Source organism: Neolamprologus multifasciatus, chromosome 3 (assembly GCF_963576455.1).
Source record: "Neolamprologus multifasciatus chromosome 3, fNeoMul1.2, whole genome shotgun sequence".
Taxonomy (NCBI): domain Eukaryota; kingdom Metazoa; phylum Chordata; class Actinopteri; order Cichliformes; family Cichlidae; genus Neolamprologus; species Neolamprologus multifasciatus.
The window spans coordinates 27,620,649-27,644,225 of NC_140441.1; the positions used below are offsets into that span (position 1 = coordinate 27,620,649).

Consider the following 23,577-nt stretch of genomic DNA (forward strand, 5'->3'; position numbering starts at 1 on the left):
GTTCAGTTTTTTCTGTATTACAGCTTTACTTTTAATGGTGTTTCCCAAACACAGAAGTGTTTCAGAGAAATGTATTGTAGCTCCACCTTTGTGCATTGGTGGAAAAGTTTTGGGTTTGACTGAAATGAAACTGAAAAACTGACAATGCATTAAAAAGATGCAACAACAGGTGACAGGTCACACAGTGGAGCACCGCTGTCAGGAGCACAGGTAGGCTGCTGGGCAGATAAGTGTGTTTAAGCATCTTTAATTTAATATTTGGTTTTTGTTTGTTCTTTAAAAAAAAAATATATATATATATATTATATAACAAATTATAAAAACAACCAGGTTTATTTTTCCATTAGTAAAATATAAGTGACTTAGAGATTTAAATTCAAGCATTTGACACTAGATTGAATTTCAAAAAAAAAAAAAAATCTGTGATGCATCTTAATACATAAAAACTTGGAGTTTCCTTTAAGACAACATTTCCTAGGATTTTAATCATTGATTCAAGTTTCACTCATAAAACAGAACAAAGAAATATCGAGTAAATCAGCAACTTTTTAATCATCACATTAATTGCTTGTTAAGTCACGTTTATTCCTGCATAAACTAAATTAATAATAAATAAATAAGAATTTGTTTTACAATGTGAGGTAAAGACTTTTATATTCTAGAGAAAACCTCAATAATCCAGAAATCCCCCATTTGTAAGCACTACTGCAATGGTGGGAAATAAAAGCCCCCTTTCCACAGGACACACCTCCAGCAGAACCAGTCCTCCAGCCAAGAAGTGCCTCAACCAGTTGGAGAGGTGAGGAGAAAGAGAAAGGAAAATAGAAAGAGAGCGTAAGACAGTACAAAACACAGGCGCCAAAAGAAAAGACAAGTGAATGACATGCTGCAGTGGTATATATGTGTTTAAGAATGTGTTTAAAAGAAAAATCATTGTGCCTTGGACTTTGCTTAGATGTTATCTAAAGTCATGTAAATTAAAATACATAACTTTAGACTGTATGTCTAGTGTTTCACAAGTTGTAGAACAGCAAGTTGTTATCATTGATCCTGATCCAGGGTATAGGGTATGTGCACAGCTATGCATGAGTTATGTGTGTAGGTGTGTAGAGAAATGAACTTGGGTTGACTCAAATAAAATATAATAATATCCATTGTCGAACTCTAAAAATAGATTATGCAGACACTGTGAGTATAGTGTGTATTAGAACTGTGATAATTCAATCAGTAACTCAACTTAATTAAAAAACAAATTTTGCATATATGCTTAATAAACATCATGTTATAACATTATATAGCTAAATGTAGTCTAAATATGCTGTTAGCTACTTCACGTTGATTGGGATTACTATAAAAGTTATCCCAATCAAAATACAAGTTATTTTGATTGTTGCTTTTAATTTTATTTTACTAGGCATTTATTAGTTTATTACTGAAAACTGTTTGAAGCTATAATGTTACAGAAACAGAACTTTCCCTATTTAACTTCCTGTTTTCATCTGGCTCTGTGTGCAAGACTGTAACATGTAATCTGTAACACTAGAGGGTGCCTAATCACTGTCCACACATCTCCAGATTGACATCAAATACTCCATGACTACAATATAAGTGATTTAGAGATTTAAATTCAGACATTTTACAATAGCTGTAATTAAAAAAAATCCTCAAAACTCAAAATTCCCCAAGTCATTAAACTTCAGTTCTAGCTCATTTTGTTTATTAAAATAATTTGTGTTGAATCACCCTCATGGGTGGATCACAGATTACTTATTTAATTCTTCCTCCATTAAGATTGAAAAAATAATGCACAACGAAAAATAATACACTGTGAGTCAAAATCTACTGATCACATTTTCTGGACAGTACATGTCTTTATACCTGCTTGTTTGCACCTTATCAGTCCCCTACAGATACTCAACTCATCAAACATGGAGCAACACTTTTGTCACTGCAGCCGGTCTTTCGAAACTTACCGTGGCCTGAGAGTTCACCAGGGAAGGATGGGCTGCACACCAAAGGGAATGAGGATCCCTGAAAGTGGGCAATCTAGTTTCCATCCTATGCCGGCCTTTATGGGATCTCTAATCAGACGAGAGCCTTCGATGGGCATGTGTATGAGTCTGGATTATAGTGAGTCAGTTTGTGTTGCTACAGGGTCGGGGCGTGACTATCTAACTAAAACTCACTGGTTTACAGTGATAATCTATTTTCATGTTTTAGATAATTACTTTTTTAGAATATTTGCCCCATATTTGTCAAACTTACATCAATTAAATCTACAGTTTCATCAAACATGATTTCTTTTTTGCCATCTCCTACGATATTTAATATGTACTATGGCTTGGTTTTTACAGTTTCTGCACTGAAAAAACAAAGACAAAAACACATAGCTGATAACTGATCACTGGAGGATTGTCTGATCCTCCAGTCAGAGAAACACAGTAATATGCACAGTTAGATGTTTAAGTTAGTTCATGACAGGAACAAGACTCTGAAGAACAACATGATAACATTGATCTTCTTTTCTTACAGGGACTCAAGAGAGACAAGAGCGAGAGAGAGAACGAGCAAGACAAGAACGAGAGAGAGAAGAGCGAGAGAGAGAACGAGCAAGACAAGAACGAGAGAGACAAGAATGAGAGAGAGAAGAGCGAGACAGACAAGAAAGAGAGAGACAAGAACGGGAGAGAGAAGAGCGAGAGAGAGAACGAGCAAGACAAGAACGAGAGAGAGAACGAGCAAGACAAGAAAGAGAGAGACAAGAACGAGAGAGAGAAGAACGAGAGAGACAAGAACGAGAGAGACAAGAACGAGAGAGACAAGAGCGAGAGAGAGAAGAGCGAGAGAGAGAACGAGCAAGACAAGAACAAGAGAGACAAGAACGAGAGAGAGAACTAGAGAGGGAAAGGGAGAGAGAGAAGGCTAAAAGGCGACAAAAGGTACTGCAGTTTCAACACAGTGAATATACAGTCATTCATTACCAGAGTTTCACCCTCCAAAACTGAAGCACAAGGTAGTACCTCACAGACAATCCTGTCTGATAATTCCATTAGAAAAAGCACAGAGGTGGAGTTCAAATACTCAGATTACTTGAGGTAAAGCCTCAGAGACACCAACAGGCTACGGCTGCCTGTGACTGCACACTTTGAACCAAGGCCACCACAGGCCCAGCTTCAAACCTTACCAGTATCCAGATAGATTGGTCCAGATTTGCAGGAAACTATCTTTAGATAAAACCTAAACTGTTCTTTCTATGTGCCAGACTGTAAACAAGCTTTTAAATGCTGTATAGTTTAACTATGAACTCACAACAGTCGCAGAAGAAAATTATTGGGCGGTTTAATGACCACTTGAGCCACCCTTAAGTGGTCATTAGAAGAACTGCATTTTATTGGCTCTTCATTAGACACATGAAATAAACACATTAACAGTTAGGTAGTGAACTGGCTGTTTTTCTAGCTTCACCAGGAGGTTAACATTTGTGACATGGCTCAGGTAACTTTTTATGACAAACCTGAAAAATGTGTGACTCTAGTACTGGCAAATCCAAACTACGCAGTGACTCATAGAGCTGCTGACATGACTGCTAGTATAAGACTTTAACCTGTATAAACTTTGAGTATTTTAAAATTTTCCATTGTTCCTTTTCAAGGAAAGACAAGAAAAGATGAAAGCTGATTTACGGCAGAAAATTGATTCCCGAGACCACAAGATGGCCGAGGTCAAATCATCTGAAATAAACTGCAATGTAAAGACTGCAACATTTAAAAAAAAAAGAAAATCCTTTATTTTGATATTGCTTTAATGCCGTTACTCTCTTATGGCTATTCAGGGTAGGTTGGATGCCGAATGGCTGGAGATCAATAGTTTCTTCTCAGAGGTGATGAAAATTGTGGAGGATGCTAAAGAGAAAGCATGCCAGAGTCTGGAGGACAGGTTGGTCCTGTGAGGCATGTAGAAGTTAGTCTGTCAGCATTGTTGAAGAACATTTTAACATCGCAAGGATTCTTTGTGCTCCTTTGGTGCATTATGCTTTAATAAAATGGATTCCCACGTGCCCTCTCTGTTATCTTTAGGAGACGGAAAGCGAAAAGAGAAGCACAAGATCTCACCCAGAAGCTGCAAAGAGAAATTGATGTGCTCAAAAAAGCCACTGATGACCTAGACAACAACCCAGACTTGGAGGTGAACCTCAAGGATCTGAGATCCATCTACTGGAGCATAAATTCCCTTAAAAGAGGAAAAATTTCATTTACAACATCTGTGCATTTTCAGTGTTATTTCTGATTCATTCAAATTAATCGTGCCTGCTGTAAGCTAACTTTTACCTTTGCACACATGCACAGCTTTCTCCTGTAACAGTCCTGAAAGAATCTGCTAACTGGAAAACTTTATGTGACAACACTTCACTCTTCTTCGGGACACTGCGAGGTACGACTTCAGCCATAATGAAGCAAATTGGCCAGGAAATAGAAAAACTTGCATCCAAAGGTAAGTCTTTTGGTCTCTCATGACTTGTATTAATTTAACTTTAAATTTGACATACTGCAGCTTACTCAAATGTGTGTTTCCACAGACCTCGAGAGGATTTTTACATTTGCAGGTGTGTATTTAAAAAATTTAAAAAATTACAGCAGTATAAAAAAAATGTTAACAGTGAGTAACAACAGGGAACAGGTGTGCATGTCACAGTTTGCTGGGCAAGCCGTGCGTAAATTATTAAAGGACCCTTTAGGCAGGCAGCTCAGATGCAAGTGAGTTTGTGATACAAACAGATACGACAAGGGTGACCATGGAAACTAAGCAAAACCTAAACTAACAGAAACAAACCAGAAGTAGAGATGTAGGGAGATTCAGGGAAACGACTTGGGAAATACAAAGACGAACCAGCTACGCACACCAGAAAACACGGGACTTATATACACAAAGAGGCAATCAGGAAATGAGAAATGGGAGGAGACACAGCTGGGGAAAATTGGAGCTGACGAGACTGAGAGATATAAAAACAGAATACAATAACCTGAGACACTGACCTTCAAAATAAAACAGGAACTCACACATATAAAAAAACACAGACTTTACACAGAGGGAACACACAGGTAGGGATGACTAACACTAAACTGAAGAAGAACCAAACCAAAACCAATGAGCTAGAAACCACAACCAGAATATATTATAATAATAGAAAACAAAAAACACTTGGTCAAATGACCCAGGACCATGACAGTGCACCAGATTTTCAACATAAAAGCCCGGTTTTATTTTAAATTTTCCTTTTAAAGGAAAACCAATATGCTTATAAAATAATAATGACATGTTCAAAATTAGACATCAGTTTGATACAGTAAGTCGGTTTTCAGAATAAAAGCCTTTGATTTCAGTTTTAAATATGTTTTTAATTTCTAGAGTTGAATTTGTTCTTTTGCTAAAGTTAAATAATTTCTAAGCACAATTTAGTATGCACTTCCCCAATCTAGGATATTATTTTCTCATGTAATTTTCTTTTCGTTTAGAAAATAATGGCAAAGATTAGTTTAATATTATCCAGAATTTATTTATTATTTTTGACTTGTCATCCTGTTGATACCGAGAGCTGGTGATATAGAGAAACCATAAAACACAAGTATGTTGTTTCTGAACTGGGTGGGCAACCCATCCATCTTTTTCCTAAAATTCAACAAAATGAATTTGTTGCATATGAATATTGTGAGGATTGAAATCTAGCACAGATATTAGGCAAATAACATTAAAAAACATTAACAATAAAACAAATTAAAGCCCTAGCTGGCTAAGCAACCTGTTTTATTTAGTAAGTCTTCTCTGTTACGGTGAGGTCTGGAAAGGTCAGTCTGGTTGGACTCCAACAATACTTAGTGCCATATTTTGGTGTGATGGAGCTCTTTAGCAAAAACTTTGATTAAAAAAAGGAATAAAGAGGGATTTTTATGTGTGGACCTATGTGTGATGTTTATAGATCTACTTACCACATGGTTCAGTTTTTTAATTAAGTGTATTCTTTTGACTGTAGTGGACGTGAAGCTGGACCCGACTTCTGCACACTCAAGTCTTGTAATTTCTGATAATGGGAAAAAAGTGAGAAATGGTGGAAAAACAGCAAAAGATCCTAATTCTCCCCAGAGGTCTGATATATTTGCAAGTGTCCTGGGGCTCAACAGGCTGAAATCAGGGAAATCATACTGGGAGGTGGAGGTCAGCAACAAGACCAGGTGGAATCTGGGTGTGGCCAGATGTGATGCTTACCGCAAGGGGAAATTTTTAGTGGCCCCTGACAAAGGTTACTGGGTTACTGCACATTATGGAGACAAAAAATATGCAGCCCGGACAATACCGCCCGTGAACCTTTCATTTAAAGTAAAACCTCGGAAAGTCGGGGTGTATGTAGATTATGAAGAAGGTCTCGTGTCCTTTTATGATGTGATGTCTCAGTCTCACATCTATTCATTTACTGAGTGTTCATTTGGTGGTGAGATCCTCCCGTACTTCTGTCTCCATCTGAAACCAGATGAGAAAAACAGTGATCCTTTGATTATATCTGCTATGGAAAAGCAGTAGTAATCACACGCACTGGTTTTGGAGCAGTGAATGCATCAGTTATAGGCATTATATATATTAAGGTGGGAATTTGATTGCCTGGGTTTCCATGTTCTTTTCTTATAATGATAACATGAATCAATGAAGGTACAATAAAGGCATGGGTTTTAGAGTTTTCTTTTATGCACTATATAGCAATGTTAGCAATGCAAATGTATACATATTATGGGGATGCACTCTAAATACTGTTAATTATGATTATGTGCAAAGGGATGATTTAATAAGGATTCTTCTCTTGCTATTGGTTGTGTTCACATAAACCAAAGTTTCCCAACCTTTTGGAACGACAGCACATATTTCACATTAGAAAAATCACAAGATCCACCACTATTGACACCCTGCCATATCTAGGTGTGTGTCAACATGTTAAGGTTGGCACGTTAAGCATGTTGTTTCCAGAGCTGCACCTTTCAACCAAATCCCGTATATTTTACTTGTGAGCAATTTGTTATTTCAGCCTTATATTTGTGTGTTCAGGTCAATCAGATATTCAAATATATCTGCCAGATACAGCAGTCTTGTACACCACTCGTCACTTGAGAGTAACTTGATGTCCTTCTGATTTGTGAAAAACACTTTAAGTTCCTCCTGCAGTCTTGGTAACAAGTACTTCCTGGTGCAGAAAACAATGCATTGCAATGACATCTAGATGTTCCTCTTTCAGTCCGTTTACAAATCCTTTAGTGTGCCCGAGCATGGCAGCTGCTCCATCGGTGCAAACATGTATGCATTTTTGCAATTCAGCAACTTGTTAGCTTTAAGTGCTTTATTGCTCTTATTGGTGGTTTTCCTCATTGAAGCTGCCTGCGTCTCAGTCTGTTCACGCTTGAAGTGATGGGTGTTTTGTCTGGAGATGGTGTTTAAGTTTGCTTGGAACCGTGGCATTGTTTGACTTCCCCGTGCACCAGGCGTAGCAGAATGGGCTCAGTTGGTTCGCCAGTGTATGACAATCCAAAGGCAAGATAATGTTAACTGTATTGTCATGAGTTTACTTTTTCTTTTGCTTTCTTCCACTATTAAAGCCAGGGCCATCTGGGTTGGAAATCTCTCTAGGACCCAGGCCAGATTGATGCTTTTTGTTTTCAGTTATTTAGTAATCGCTTTTCCCTGCAGTTTTTTCTCACTCGCAGCTCGACTTTGTACTTTTGTATTTCTTCTTCATCTTCATCTTGCTGGTGGTAAGGGCAGTACAATTAAGTGGATCTGGTGGATGAGAATGTAATTGTTCTGCCTGTCACAACACACCACTTGCTAAGAGTACCAATCAGGTGAAATTGGATAATCTTCCACGGCACACTCGATGATTTCTAATGGCATACTTATATTCCGTGGTTGGGAAAAGCTGATTTTAACCACTACCTCAAGCATTTAGTCTACAAGGTGCTTAATTCTACAGACCCTCCTTGTTACTCCACACATCTGTTAAACAATTTGTCTAACTGGGCAGTTTAGATACTGTAAACTGATGCTTTTTCAACTGTAGTCTACATGAATCATTTTAAATAATCCATTTACAGCATATAAGCAATATGTTTTACGTAGATATACACAAGAAACAAACAAACTTCTATTCTAGGGAATATTTTTTAAATATTTGAACTGTGTTTGTAATGAAAAAAAGAACGAAATATGTTTAAGATTTTAGTTTTATTTATTTTGTAGTTTGAATAAATCCAAACCTTAATGAAACCGGCTGTATATTGTCTCCTTTACTCTTCCTTCAGCCCTAGGAGTGCAGGGATTTTAGAGAAGCAAGTTTGCAGCTGACATTAGTAAAATAAAATTACATTTTACATTAGCTACATTTTTAAGTGCAATAAAAGTTAATAAGCTAGAGCACAGCCGCCTGTGGTTTAGCTATGTCTGAATTCAAAAGGCTTTAAAGGCCACCTTTAAAGCCTTATCTTTCTTAGAATAACAGTGAGGAACCCTACAATCTGTTTCATTTCTTCATTTCACCCATGCAAGCAAAGTTTAGAAAACACTTCCTGTGAAAGTGAGTTTGCCAGACACTTTTTAGCACTCACTAATGTTAAGAGAAATTTTTTAGACTAGTAACATTAATGCTATATTTTTCTGTGAAGCTCTGCCTTACAGTGACAGCTCCACGTTCTTAGTCACTGTAGTGCTGTGAGACCAATACAGAAGCTGCTGCTGAGCTCTGAGTTATTATAATCATTTTGCCTCAGATGTGTGCAACATCAGCATCCACTATATTGAAATTAAAATAAAAAGTTTTAGCAGGTCTGCTGTGTGTCCTGCTCATGCCTGGGTAACTGACCCCTCCAAACTCTCCTCTCTCAGCATGACAGTTGAGCGCTCCTCTTACACATTTTCAAAGCAGAAATTGGGTTAATCACAGGGCCAGTATGATTAAAAAAACTGACCTAAACCACATAAATCATGAAGCATTACAGTTGTTGGCACCTCAGATTTAGAGATCAGAACCTGCAGTTATACTTTTTATACCAGCAGAAAGAAACTGATGTTTCAGTCGGTGTCTTTCCTCAGAGTTTCGGAGACATTTGTGATTTGGCCACAGAATCAATAGATCACAAGGTTTGTTTGTTTGATTGTTTGTTTTAACTACACCTCAGAGTGCACCATATGCTTAGTGTTTGAAGTGATTTTGTAAGCATATCTTACATTATTAGCTAAGACTCATTACATTAATAATTATTATAAAAACTGTTATTAGTGAAGGATATGCCTGAAGGGAAACTTTGAAGTATCTCCTTAAAAATGGCAAGACAACCAGAAAACCACGAGTGACAAGAGGTGGATTTACATTTGGAGCCTTTAGGTCATTTCTATTTACAGTAGTGGTTTTTATTTAATGACCAGTGAGTGAAGGGACACTGAGATCGAGTCTTAACTCAAGGTGAGCTTTGAATGTTGACTGGAAATCCAAAAATCTGAAGACATCACAAAACTCCACAAGAGCAATGGGAGCAGAGTGTAGACATAAAAAATGAGGATTAAAGAATATGTTTACAATGTAAAGGCGAGGCATTTGCACACACCGAGACTAATGAGAGGAAGTGGAGGCAGCTGGTTGAGAGGCAACAGGTGGCAAAGCGAGACAAAGGAAGCAAAACTAAGGACTACCAAAATAACACACAAAGTAACTAAGCACAGAACAAAGCATATAACATGCAAACATGTGCAAACTCAGTTGGAAAGAGAATACAGTCATGTGTCAGAATATAAAAGAGACCAAGAATAATTTTTGCAGGTGTTAGGCAAGAAGATGAAGCAACACCAACAAAGAAGAAGAGAGAGAGAGAGAGAGAGAATAAGATGAGGTTTAGATGTAATTTCCCTTTCCCAAATAAATATTGTTTCATTTTTTTGTATCTGAGCACACATTTACTTTGTAGTCTTACACTTACACCTACACGTCAGGTGAAATTACTGAGTTTTACTATAGAATGATTTGTGTTGCACTTACATGTAGTACTGCAAATGCTATGCAGGTAAACAACTCTACACTAAAAGGGAAACGGGATATTTGCACACGCTGGAATTTGTGACATGGAATCAGTTTTGAGATGAGAAAATGTGATTTTGAGTGTTGTTGAGTGTTTTTTGTGCTGTGTGGGGTTTTGATAAAGCGGTTTACTCTTTTCAGTTGTGTTTTGTAGAGTTTTGAAAAACTGAACCACAGTTTCTTGAAATGTGTTTACATGTTTTGTGTAAAAGGGAACAGCCAGCTGATTTGTCATTTAATGCTTGTAAATGTTTATAGTCCTCAAAAAGTTTGGATTATTTTTTACACTCTTTTTGTGCATTTTTTAATAAAGATAAACATGAATTATTATTATTCTTAGTCAGTTTGGTTAAATATGTCAGCACTGGTATGTCTACAACACTATTAGTTAGTCTCCTCAGGTCTGGTACAGTAGTAATCTGAGAAAAATCAAACAGGTTTGGGTTCATTTATTCATAACCTGAAATCACTCCATCTGCACTGCACTTCTTTTTGATGATGCACTTTTTTATGCTTCCTTTTTCTTTGCCTTTGACTGTTTTGATTCCTGTTATTTGGAGAAAGATGATTGGTTATAACTAAAAGATAAAAAGAGGAAGCAAGTAAAGGATTTGCAGTACTTCTAACCCACCAGAGCACCAGGTGATATCAGTCCTCCACAGCAACAAGGAAAGGTAAGATGACTTTTCTGTCTCCTGGCTCATATTTTCCTATACAGTTAATGATACTGAAATTTCATTTATCAGATGAAATTTTGTAATTTTGCAATCTTGTGTACTCACGTTTTTTCTTGATATAAGAGTTGTATTGAGATGTTAAAGGAATAACACAGATTAGTGGCACTCTGCACATGATCCTACCCGTAATATAAGAGTTGCCAAACACTAATGTAAAATATTGCAATGTGATGTTAAAACGTATATGATATGTTGATTTTGTTTCTGGATGCTGTTTTTTTTTTTTTTATTTGAATGCACCGCATATTCATTATTTTAAATGATTTGTTGAGTGTATCCTTTTTAAAATATGTTAGCTAATCAGTATTGCCTTCACTGTCTGTGTAGGTTCGGAGTCATCCAGGTCAGTGCAGCGGAAGTACCTTCAATTAAAGGCAACTGGACTTCTTTAAGTTTCTTGAAGTCAAAGTCAAATGTATTTATAAAGCATATATATATAAAAAAAACAACTGTTTACAGGTGCCATAAATTTTAAATAATCAAAAAAGTTGAAAGCATAGGAGGGTTAAACTAGTGATATCATAGGAGAAAATAATTGTAATATTAAATAAAATGCAAATATTAAGTCATGTTAAAAATAAATAAAAACTATACTGTATTTTTTCAAATTTATTTTACAGTGCATTTTGGGACAAACTTGTAACTGAAGAAGCCTCTGAGGGTGACATATCTTCCAAGTCCAAGTCCTGTTGCCTTCTTTTCAACCTCATAAGATTGTCACCTTCTCTCCTTTTAACTGCAGATAAAATGAGATTCATTGTCTTGATCACCATCATTGTCACTGTAGCCCTTATTGATGGAGGCAGCAGCATGACCGCGGGGCCTTCATCACCGTGTCAGGACAAAAGTCCAGAAAGTCATTATGAAGAATTTGTAAGCAGACACATCCTTCAAGAGGAATTTGACAGAAATTCCATAGATGCTTGGAAAAGGTAAATTAAAAAGAAATAATTCAAAAACGTTTAGTTTTATTGTGTGCAGTACGAAACAACCTTAAAAGTAAAAGCGTACAGGCTCCAGAGGGTTACGTGCTGCTACACCACACGGTGCTGCTTTATGAGCATCTTCATGTGATGTCATTAAACTCAGCATTTTATGTGTGTGGAATTGTTTTACAAATAAGAGAACAGATAATAATATTATTATTATATTATTATCTCTATGTACTGAAATATTGATCTATTAATGCAGGTATTTGAAAAAAGAACACCTCTGGTGCAGAACTACAGTGCAATCGTTCCTCAATAAAAGTGATCTGGAGACCGTGAACAGAATCTGCAGCAAAGACGGGCGACGCTTAAGCAAGACGGATAACTATGCAGGGAACTTGTGCATCAGCAACTCAGAGATGCTGATATATGACATCGCATCCAAGAAAAGGAACAAGGATTGTAAAATTAAAATTGGTGCAAAGAAAAGGGTTGTGATTGTGGCATGCGACAAGGTTGGAAACCAATGTCTCCCTGTTCATTTTCAGAAATATGAACACCAGAGAGCAAGCAATATACCCTGCAGTCCTGCAAGGAATTTCAGTATTGTGGTAGAATAGCTTTCCACTGATTAATTTCTAAATTCAGCAACTTCGCATTGTGTTAGTGCTTTAACCCTTTATTTACCAAGTAGTAACTTATTTGGTAATTTTTTCTGTAAAGGGGTCTTAAATCATACAATATGTAAATGCTTTTGCCATTCTTTTTTTTCAGAATAACCTCAACTTTCAATATCTGGCAGTCATTCTACATCACTGTATTGTTATGGCAATGCAACAACAGTTTACGTGGGGAAAAAATAAATTAAAAAAGGATCAGATTTCGAGTTAAGTGAAAACTGATATTCAACACGAACAAAATGTAACACAACATCAAGTTTAAATATGAACTGTACTAAATATAATGTATAAAAAAGTGTTTACACCTAGATCACTTCTCTCTACCTCAAAGAGTTGATGAGTTACAGTAGTACGAAGCTCACGTGATAAATTCTAGGCAGAGTTGAGTTTTCTTTCTGTGTTCAGATAGCATTAGCATTAGCATCAGCTTTTCTTTTTTTGAAACCATTCACATTTTTTCTCTAGCATAAACGACAACACAGTTACTGTCATTTAAATAGAGCTTGGAAAATGGGCCCGTCAGCTGGCTAATGGTGAATAAAGGGTTAATGAATTTTGCTTTAGTTTTCTTTTTGATCCATTATTGAAATAAGAATCATAGAGAGTTTGATAACAAATGCAGCATCCAAATTTCTAGTATTTAATCTGTGTAAGAAACATCTGTTTAATGAGTACTTCTAACTAGCTGTATAATATTTGGATTTTAGAACTACTTAGTTTGTAGTTGTGTTTTTGATAGTAAGACCACTTCCACTTGTATCATTCAAAATAAAAACTGATGTTTTTTTTATTTGTATGCACAAAAACAGAATGGTGTAACTTTGTTCTTGTTTATTAGATAAAGTAGTGTAGCACAGCAACACAGTCTTGATTTTGGTTTGCTAAAATGAAAAAAATACACTTGAAATGTCTACAAGTTTCTGCGTTTGCTTTAAAACCTTAAAACCACATGAAAACACCTTCTAGTCAAGCAAAAAAGCAACTGGTCGAACTTAATTTACATCCATATTTGTTTATAATCACAAAACTCTGCTTTAGTGGCAATAAGTACTTGAAAAAAACATAGTTACAATCTTCTCTTGTATGTTTAAGTCATAAAAGTTATAAAGTGTTTTATGTTATTGGGCATTTGTGTGGACTACTTCATGGTAAGCAAAGACCAGCTGATGTCTGCTGTGCTTCCTATTTTTCTGCATTATGCTTCAGCCACAGTGACCCAGATTTTAAATGTCACACACATATAGTACACATATAGTACAAGAGTGTACTTCTTCAATACACAAATAACACTTGGGACGTTGGCCGCAGTCAACTTGTGTGAGGAAATGGTCATATGTTTCCCTTCACACTAATTTACAGGCAATGAATGAATAAGAAAGTTGTTTTGTTTTGTTTTTTGTTGCCCTCTCGAGGCTGTTACTGTTACTGTACTGAAAACTCCCTGGAAAGCCTTCAATCCCCTCCTGAGTTGCCTGGTGGTTTGCCAGAATCTCTTCGAGGCAGAATCTCTTTGAGGCTGGGTACTCTGAACCGCCACTAAGCGCATAAGCACAGACGACGGTCAGGACCCATTCCCCGATCCGGCGGTGCAGGGAACAAACCCTCTCGTCCACTGGGAGAAACCCTAACATACAGGCAGCAAGCCAAGGGGATACCAGAATACCCACCCCAGCCCGCCGCCTCAACTCCAGACTGAGACAGAGTCCAGCCCCTCTCCAGGAGACTGTTTCAAGAGCCCAAGGGATGCGTTGAGGTGAGCCTGACTATATCTAGCCGGTACCTCTCAACCTCACGCATTAACTCAGGCTCCTTCCCCACCAGAGAGGTGACATTCCATGTCACAATTGCCAGTCTTGGTAGCCGGGGATCGGTCTGCCAGGACCTCCGCACCTGGCCGCCGCCCAGCTCGCAATGCACCAGACCCCTAAGGTGCCTCCTCCAGGTGGTGGGCTTGCAGGAAGATGGCCCCATGTCCCTATTTCAGGCTGTGCCCAGCTGTGCCCCATTGACTAAGGCCCGTCCACCAGACGCTCGCTCTCGGGCACCCTCCCTGGGCCTGGCTCCAGGGCGGGGCCCTGGTAACCCTTTCCCAGGCAAAAGCCCCCACACAACATTGCTTCTAGGATCCCTGGGACATACAGTGGCTTGCAAAAGTATTCAGCCCCCTTGAACTTTTCCACATTTTGTCACATTACAGCCACAAACATGAATCAATTTTATTAGAATTCCACGTGAAAGATCAATACAAAGTGGTATACACATGAGAAGTGGAACGAAAATCATACATGATTTCAAACATTTTTTACAAATAAATAACTGCAAAGTGGGGTGTGCGTAATTATTCAGCCCCCTGAGTCAATACTTTGTAGAACTACCTTTTGCTGCGATTACAGCTGCCAGTCTTTTAGGGTATGTCTCTACCAGCTTTGCACATCTAGAGACTGAAATCCTTGGCCATTCTTCTTTACAAAATAGCTCCAGCTCAGTCAGATTAGATGGACAGCGTTTGTGTACAGCAGTTTTCAGATCTTGCCACAGATTCTCGATTGGATTTAGATCTGCACTTTGACTGGGCCATTCTAACACATGGATATGTTTTGTTTTAAACCGTTCCATTGTTGCCCTGGCTTTATGTTTAGGGTCGTTGTCCTGCTGGAAGGTGAACCTCCGCCCCAGTCTCAAGTCTTTTGCAGACTCCAAGAGGTTTTCTTCCAAGATTTCCCTGTATTTGGCTCCATCCATCTTCCCATCAACTCTGACCAGCTTCCCTGTCCCTGCTGAAGAGAAGCACCCCCAGAGCATGATGCTGCCACCACCATATTTGACAGTGGGGATGGTGTGTTCAGAGTGATGTGCAGTGTTAGTTTTCTGCCACACATAGTGTTTTGCATTTTGGCCAATAAGTTCCATTTTGGTCTCATCTGACCAGAGCAGCTTCTTCTACATGTTTGCTGTGTCCCCCACATGGCTTGTGGCAAACTGCAAATGGGACTTCTTATGGTTTTCTGTTAACAATGGCTTTCTTCTTGCCACTCTTCCATAAAGGTCAACTTTGTGCAGTGCACGACTAATAGTTGTCCTATGGACAGATTCCCCCACCTGAGCTGTAGATCTCTGCAGCTCGTCCAGAGTCACCATGGGCCTCTTGGCTGCATTTCTGATCAGCGCTCTCTTTGTTCGGCCTGTGAGTTTAGGTGGACGGCCTTGTCTTGGTAGGTTTACAGTTGTGCCATACTCCTTCCATTTTTGAATGATCGCTTGAACAGTGCTCCGTGGGATGTTCAAGGCTTGGGAAATCTTTTTGTAGCCTAAGCCTGCTTTAAATTTCTCAATAACTTTATCCCTGACCTGTCTGGTGTGTGCTTTGGACTTCATGGTGTTGTTGCTCCCAATATTCTCTTAGACAACCTCTGAGGCCTTCACAGAGCAGCTGTATTTGTACTGACATTAGATTACACACAGGTGCACTCTATTTAGTCATTAGCACTCATCAGGCAATGTCTATGGGGAACTGACTGCACTCAGACCAAAGGGGGCTGAATAATTACACACACCCCACTTTGCAGTTATTTATTTGTAAAAAATGTTTGGAATCATGTATGATTTTCGTTCCACTTCTCACGTGTACACCACTTTGTATTGGTCTTTCACGTGGAATTCCAATAAAGTTGATTATGTTTGTGGCTGTAATGTGACAAAATGTGGAAAAGTTCAAGGGAGCCAAATACTTTTGCAAACCATTGTACAAACCCCTCCACCAAGATAACATATAGATTCGTGAAGAGGTCTTGTCATGTCTGAAAAATTGTTCCAAAATGAAAGTTGTCCCAAGCATGAGATGTGACCTCGATGTCAGCTTGATATTTCTCTTGAAGTCACCGTGACGTCTTTGTTAGACTTGTTTAGCAAAACAAGCCTTATGTTAAGAAATGACTTATATTATCTTTATATCAATCACTACAATATGAAATACAAAATTTTAAATCGAACAAATGCCAAGAAAAAAAGTCAAAATCATCACCTTCTCCTCTGAATCCCACTTTTCATTCTACCAACTACACACCCAAGCCCTTGCCTCACAGTGTTGGTAATGCTGTGCTCTGTGACCAGACTTCCATACCTCAGGAATGTGCATCATGATAACATGATCATTGTTGACCCAGGAAATCTTGCCTTGATTTTGGACTAGCTTTATTGTTTTTTTTTTCATCTGGGAGAAGATAATTAATCTTAATTAAAATACTAACTGAGGAAGACAGAAAATCTTAGTGCAGAAATTCTAACTGTACCTGTTCATCCGTCTCTGTCTCTCTAACTCCCTGTTCATTTTCAAAAATATGAGAACCAAACCTCAAGCAATATACCCTACAATATTTTCAGTATTGTGGTAGAATAGCTTTCCACAGCCAGACTAATGATTTGTTTCAGAGTTTTGATAAACCAGCAGAAACAGCATGAAGAGACATGGTGAACTACATATGTACACCCACATTGGTATGCCTATAATACAGTTAGTTAGTCTCCTCAAGGTCTGGTACAGTAGTAATGTGAGAAAAATGAAACAGGTTCAGTTTCATATACTCATAACCTGAACTGCATTGCAGTTCTTTTTGATGATGCACTGTTTTTGCTGCCTTTTCTTTGCCTTTTGACTGTTTTGATTCCTGTTATTTGGAGAAATATGACTAGTTATGACTAAAAGATAAAAAGAGGAAGTGGGTAAAGACGTCTGCAGTATTTCTAACACTGTAGAGCAACAGGATTATCAGTTCTCCGCAGCACAACAACAAAGAAAGGTAAGATGACTAATGTTCCATTTATAATTGATCATGTTTAAATTACTTTTATCAGATAAAATTCTGTAATATTGCACACGTACTCCTTTTCTTTTCTTGATTTGGTTGTGAATTGGTTGGTTGTGAAGCTGTCTAATGTTAAGGAAGTCATGAATTGAACGCGAAGTTTGTTCCACAGTTTAGGAGCAGTCACAGAAAAGGCCTCTTCACTCCTCTCTTCACTAATCTGGACCTTGGGAAAGCTAGGAGCATTTTGTCCACAGACCTCATTGATCTTGCAGGACTGTACCAGTTCAAAAGGTATGAGTGTGCTAATATAATAATAATAATAATAATAATAATAATAATAATAATAATAATAATAATAATAATATCATAAAATCATAAAGTTAATGTGAAAACTGACTGGCAGTCAGTGTAAGGATGTTAGTATGTAGTCTCACTTGCATGTGTTCAGTTAGTAACCATGCTGCAGCCAGCTAACCGATTAAATAAAGACTATTACAAAAGTAAAGGGGGTGTGCATTTCAGAGGGTTTTTGACCCACTTTTAATCATGTGCATCACTAAATGAGTCACTGTGAGACCTTGTCTCACCCTGTCATGGAACAAACATGTAACTAAAGAAGCCTCTTCAGTGAGGTGAAACATCTTCCAAGTCCTGTTGCCTTCTTTTCAGCCTCATAAGACTGTTGCCTTCTCTGTTTTCACTGCAGATAAAATGAGATTCATTGTCTTGATCACCATAATTGTCACTATAGCCCTTATTGGTGGAGGCAGCAGTATGATTGCAGAGCCTTCATCACCATGTCAGGACAAAAGCCCCAAAAGTCATTATAAAGAATTTCTCAGCAGACACATCCTTCAAGAGGAATTTGACAGAAATTCCCTAGATGCTTGGAAAAGGTAAATTAAAAGTACATCATTCAAAAACGTTTTGTTTTATTGTGTGCAGTAGGAAACAACCTTTAAAGTAAAAGCTTACAGGCTCCAGAGGGTTACGTGCTGCTACACCACACGGTGCTGCTTTATGAGCATCTTCATGTGATGTCATTAAACTCAGCATTTTATGTGTGTAGAAACTAGAAGGTTTAAAGTAATAATGTTGTGTAGGAATTGTGTTACAAATAAGCGAACAGATTTCTGTATCCTGGTCCACATCGAGGCTTAGTGTTTATGAGTGCATATTGTTACCTATTAGAGGAATTGTAACACTGGGAACATTAGAAAATATTGAAAACTAAGCAGAAGTTGTTTAGCAAGCTGAAAACTGGCGTACTATTCATGATGTGATAATACGTACTGAATTATTGATCTATTAATGCAGGTATTTGAAAAAAGAACACCTCTGGTGCAGAACTACAGTGCAATCGTTCTTCAATAAAAGTGATCTGAAGAACGTGATCAGAATCTGCAGCAGAGACGGTCGACGCTTAAGCAAGACGGATAACTATGCAGGGAACTTGTGCATCAGCAACTCAGAGATGCTGATATATGAAGTCATATCCACAAAAAGCAACAAGGATTGTAAAATTACAGTTGGTGCAGAGAAAAGGGTTGTGATTGTGGCATGCAACAAGGTTGGAAACCAATGTCTCCCTGTTCATTTTCAGAAATATGAACACCAGAGAGCAAGCAATATACCCTGCAGTCCTGCAAGGAATTTCAGTATTGTGGTAGAATAGCTTTCTACAGTCAGACCAATGATTCTGTGACAAACTTTGCTTGTTGCTATACTGATTATTAAAATTTCATGATGAGTTAAGATTCATTTCTAAATTCAGTGACTTTGGATGGTGTTAGTGCTAATTATGAATTTAGTTTTCTTTTTGATTCATTATTGAAATAAGAATTATACAGAGTTCAATAACAAATGCTGCGTCCACATTTCTAATATTTAATCTATGAAAGAAACATCTGATCGATGAGCACTTCTAACTAGCTGTCTAATATTTGGATTTTGGAGCTACATGGTTTGTACTTGTGTTTTTGACTGTATGACCACTCCCCTTGTATCTTTCACAAGAAAAACTGAGGGATTTTGTATTTGTATCCTTGAAACAGAATTGTGTAACTTTGAGTTCCCTTTCTTCCTGTTTATTAAAGAAAGAAGTGTAACAGGAAACAGTATATTTGCTGTTAGACCTACGCAAGCAAATGTTTGTGGTCACCATGTCCTCAGCCAATTGGTTTTTAATTTGTACACTCTTGATTTTGGTTTGTGAAAATTGAAACATATACATGAGGTGTATTTAAGTTTCAGCGTTTGTCAGTTAAATTACTTAGCACAACCAGACGAGGCTCATGTGTTTTGAGGCCGGGGATTTGACATTACTGTGAATCAGTTTCTGTTTTAAAGGCTGTTTCTTGCTATAGCTACTCTGACCGTCCTCTGAACTTCCTTTTTTTTAAATTAAATTTTACGCACGTATTCTTCTCTTGGTAAAATGTTCATCAGCTGTTCTGACTCTCCAGCTTTTATCTCAATTAAATATAAAACCCTTATTACCATTACATTACCAGGAACTTATGATATCCTTACAGTTCCACAAATAAACATATCAGAAACTTGTGTAATCTGGTGTGGTGCAGTGTTGTTTTTTCTGTCCACTAATGCTCATTAAAAGCTATGGTTATCTTTGAATGCAAAGAGGAAGGAAAATGCAGTTAAAATGTTTGTCGTATTTTTGCACAAGACACAATAGCAGTGAGATGAGATCAGTATCATATTCTTAACTGGCTGACTAAACATAAAATACAGAAGTATATTCAACACATAGAGGAAGTGTTACTTTTAAGTTAACCCTACCATCTTACATTTTTACAAGGGAAATGGTTGATGAAACATACACACAAAAGCTTTAAAACCTTAAAACGACATTAAAAAACCTTCCAGTCAAGCAAACAAACAACCGGTCAAGCTGTAACTTACATCCATATTTGCCCATAATCACAAAACCCTGCTTTAGTGTCAATAAGTACTTGACAAAAAGCTTTGAGTCATAAAAGTCACAAGTGTTTTATGTTATTGACGCTGTCACTTGGTGTTCGCTCGCTCTGCGGTAGAGTATCACTTCCTGTTCCTGCTCAAACACAGTGGTGTTTCTGAGTAACTTATTTGCTTAGCAATTTAATTAACAACTTTTAAATACATTCTTTTTTCAGAGTATAATCTTCACGTGCTTCATCTGAAGCACACTTTCTGTGTACTCACTACCTAATTTATTAGCCAAAGTATTCACTCACTGTCTCTGTACTGTTTCGCTAGCTTAGCTTAGCTCATAGCCGACTCGTTAGCACCATGGCTACTTCACCTGCAATTTCTTGCTCATTGTGTCAGATGTTTAGTTACTCCTCGGCCTCCTTTAGCAGTAATGATATCTGTAACAAATGTAGCATATTTGCAGCTCTGGAGGCCAGGATTACTGAATTGGAGACTCGGCTTCGCACCCTTCATTCACCTGTAGCTAGCCAGGCCCCTGTAGCTGGTGCAGCCGAAGATAGCGTAGGCCCCGCTAGCTGTTCACCAGCAGACCCCAAGCAGCTGGGGAAAGAGGGCGGCTGGGTGACGGTGAGGAGGAAGCATAGTCCTAAACAGAAGCCCCAGGTACACCACCAACCCGTTCATGTGTCTAACCGTTTTTCCCCACTCGGCGACACACCCGCCGGGGGTCAAACTCTGGTAATTGGTGATTCTGTTCTCAGACATGTGAAGCTAGAGACACCGGCAACCATAGTCAATTGTCTTCCAGGGGCCCGAGCAGGCTACATTGAAGGAAATTTAAAACTGCTGGCTAAGGGTAAACGTAAATTCAGTAAAATCATAATTCACGTCGGCAGTAATGACACCCGGTTACGCCAATCGGAGGTCACTAAAATCAATATTGAATCGGTGTGCAACTTTGCCAAAACAATGTCGGACTCTGTAGTTTTCTCTGGTCCCCTCCCCAATCAGACCAGGAGTGACATGTTTAGCTGCATGTTCTCCTTAAATTGCTGGCTGTCTGAGTGGTGTCCCAGAAATGATGTGGGTTTCATAGATAATTGGCAAACCTTCTGGAGGAAACCTGGTCTTGTTAGGAGAGATGGCATCCATCCCACTTTGGCTGGAGCAGCTCTCATTTCTAGAAATATGGACAAATTTATTAAACCCCTCAAAATATGACTATCCAGAGTTGGGACCAGGAAGCAGAGTTGCAGTCTTCCACGCCTCTCTGCAGCTTCTCTCCTCCTGCTACCCCCCCCCCAAAAACCCATCTCCATAGAGACTGTGTCAGGTTCCAAAAAGACAAAAAACAAACTAAAAACCAGCAACAAACAACTTAAACATAAACAATTACAAAGAAAGAACAACACAGTATCCACATCTGAACCAAAGAGTAAAACAGTGAAATGTGGATTATTAAATATTAGGTCTCTCTCCTCCAAGTCTCTGTTAGTACATGACTTAATAATTGATCAACAAATTGATTTACTCTGCCTTACAGAAACCTGGTTGCAGCAGGATGATTATGTTAGTTTAAATGAATCAACACCCCCGAGTCATTCTACCTACCAGAAATCTCGAAGCACAGGCCGAGGGGGCGGTGTGGCAGCAATTTTTCACACCAGTTTATAAATTAATGAAAGACCAAGACAGACTTTTAATTCATTTGAAAGCCTGATGCTTAACATTGTCCACCCCAGCCAACACGTTCTCACTCCCAAACCGTAACATTTTACGCTAGGTGACAAATCGTCAACATATTACGTTTTCGGCTACCCACCACGTTCCTAAATGACGACCTCGGAAAAATGAGGAAATATGAGAACCGTATGGACTCTATCTACACATGTTCGCTCTTTTTCTTCAAATCGCTTAGAAACACGCTATTTAACATTATTAAAGTCCTGGTTAAGATCAGGAAAAAGGTTATGGTTAGGGCTAGGGATAAGGTTAGGTTTAGGGCTGGAATACAGGGCTGGAACGTCTATTACCGAGGGAACATCATTGTACTGGATTTTCAGCCATAACCCGCCGCGTACCATAAGAACGCCAAAGGTCTCCTTTTGCGTTCCTCAGGAACGCCGCGGGACCTGACAAAACGTCGGCATGTTACGCCTCGGGAGTGAGAACGGGCTGCCCCAGCTGTGAAACTCAGAAACCAGTCTTACTTGTTATCATCTATCGTCCACCTGGGCCTTACACAGAGTTTCTGTCTGATTTCTCAGACTTTTTATCTGATTTAGTTCTGAGCTCAGATAAAATAATTATTGTGGGTGATTTTAACATCCATGTAGATGCTAAAAATGACAGCCTCGACATGGCATTTAATCTGTTATTAGACTCGATTGGTTTCTCTCAAAATGTAAAAGAACCCACCCACCACTTTAATCACACTCTAGATCTTGTTTTAACATATGGCATAGAAACTGAACATTTAACAGTGTTTCCTGAAAAGCCTCTCCTGTCTGATCATTTCCTGATAACATTTACATTTACAATAATTGATTACACAGCAGTGGAGAGTAGACTTTATCAAAGTAGATGTCTTTCTGAAAGCGCTGTAACTAAGTTTAAGAATATAATCCACCCACTGTTATCATCGTCAATGCCCTGTACCAACACAGAGCAGAGCAGCTATCTGAACGCTACCCCAACAGAGGTCGATTATCTTGTTAATAATTTCACCTCCTCACTACATACGACTCTGGATACTGTAGCTCCAGTGAAAACTAAGATCTCTAATCAGAAGTACCTGACTCCGTGGTATAATTCTCAAACACGTACCCTAAAGCAGATGACTCGTAATCTGGAGAGGAAATGGCGTGTCACAAATTTAGAGGATCATCATTTAGCCTGAAGAAATAGTTTGTTGCTTTATAAGAAAGCCCTCCGCAAAGCCAGAACATCTTACTATTCGTCACTGATTGAAGAAAATAAGAACAACCCCAGGTTTCTCTTCAGCACTGTAGCCAGGCTGACAAAAAGTCAGAGCTCTATCGAGCCAACCATCCCTTTAACGTTAACTAGTAATGACTTCATGAACTTCTTCACAAATAAAATTTTTTTCATTAGAGAAAAAATTACCAATAATCGTCCCACAGATGTAATATTATCTACAGCTACTCTTAGTACCATTGATGTTAAGTTAGACTCTTTTTCTCCAATTGATCTTTCTGAGTTAACTTCAATAATTACTTCCTCCAAACCATCAACGTGTCTTTTAGACCCATTCCTACAAAACTGCTCAAAGAAGTCCTGCCATTAATTAATTCTTCGATCTTCAAATTCAAATTCAAATTTTATTTGTCACACACACACAACCATACACAGTATGACATGGGGGTGAAA

The 23,577-nt window shown here is 38.3% G+C and overlaps 1 protein-coding gene across 1 annotated transcript; it reads left to right on the plus strand.

Moving 5' to 3' along the window:
- Nucleotides 1-379: 379 nt before the first annotated feature.
- On the plus strand, nt 380-23,577 carry LOC146522400 (pyrin-like). The gene is made up of 9 exons (XM_085141232.1): nt 380-2,130; nt 2,533-3,748; nt 3,833-3,936; nt 4,077-4,185; nt 4,347-4,491; nt 4,577-4,603; nt 6,029-11,771; nt 12,031-12,473; nt 18,924-23,577. Exons 2-7 carry the CDS (start codon nt 3,668-3,670, stop codon nt 6,571-6,573), a joined length of 1,011 nt encoding a protein of 336 aa, XP_084997358.1. The 5' UTR covers nt 380-2,130; nt 2,533-3,667; the 3' UTR covers nt 6,574-11,771; nt 12,031-12,473; nt 18,924-23,577.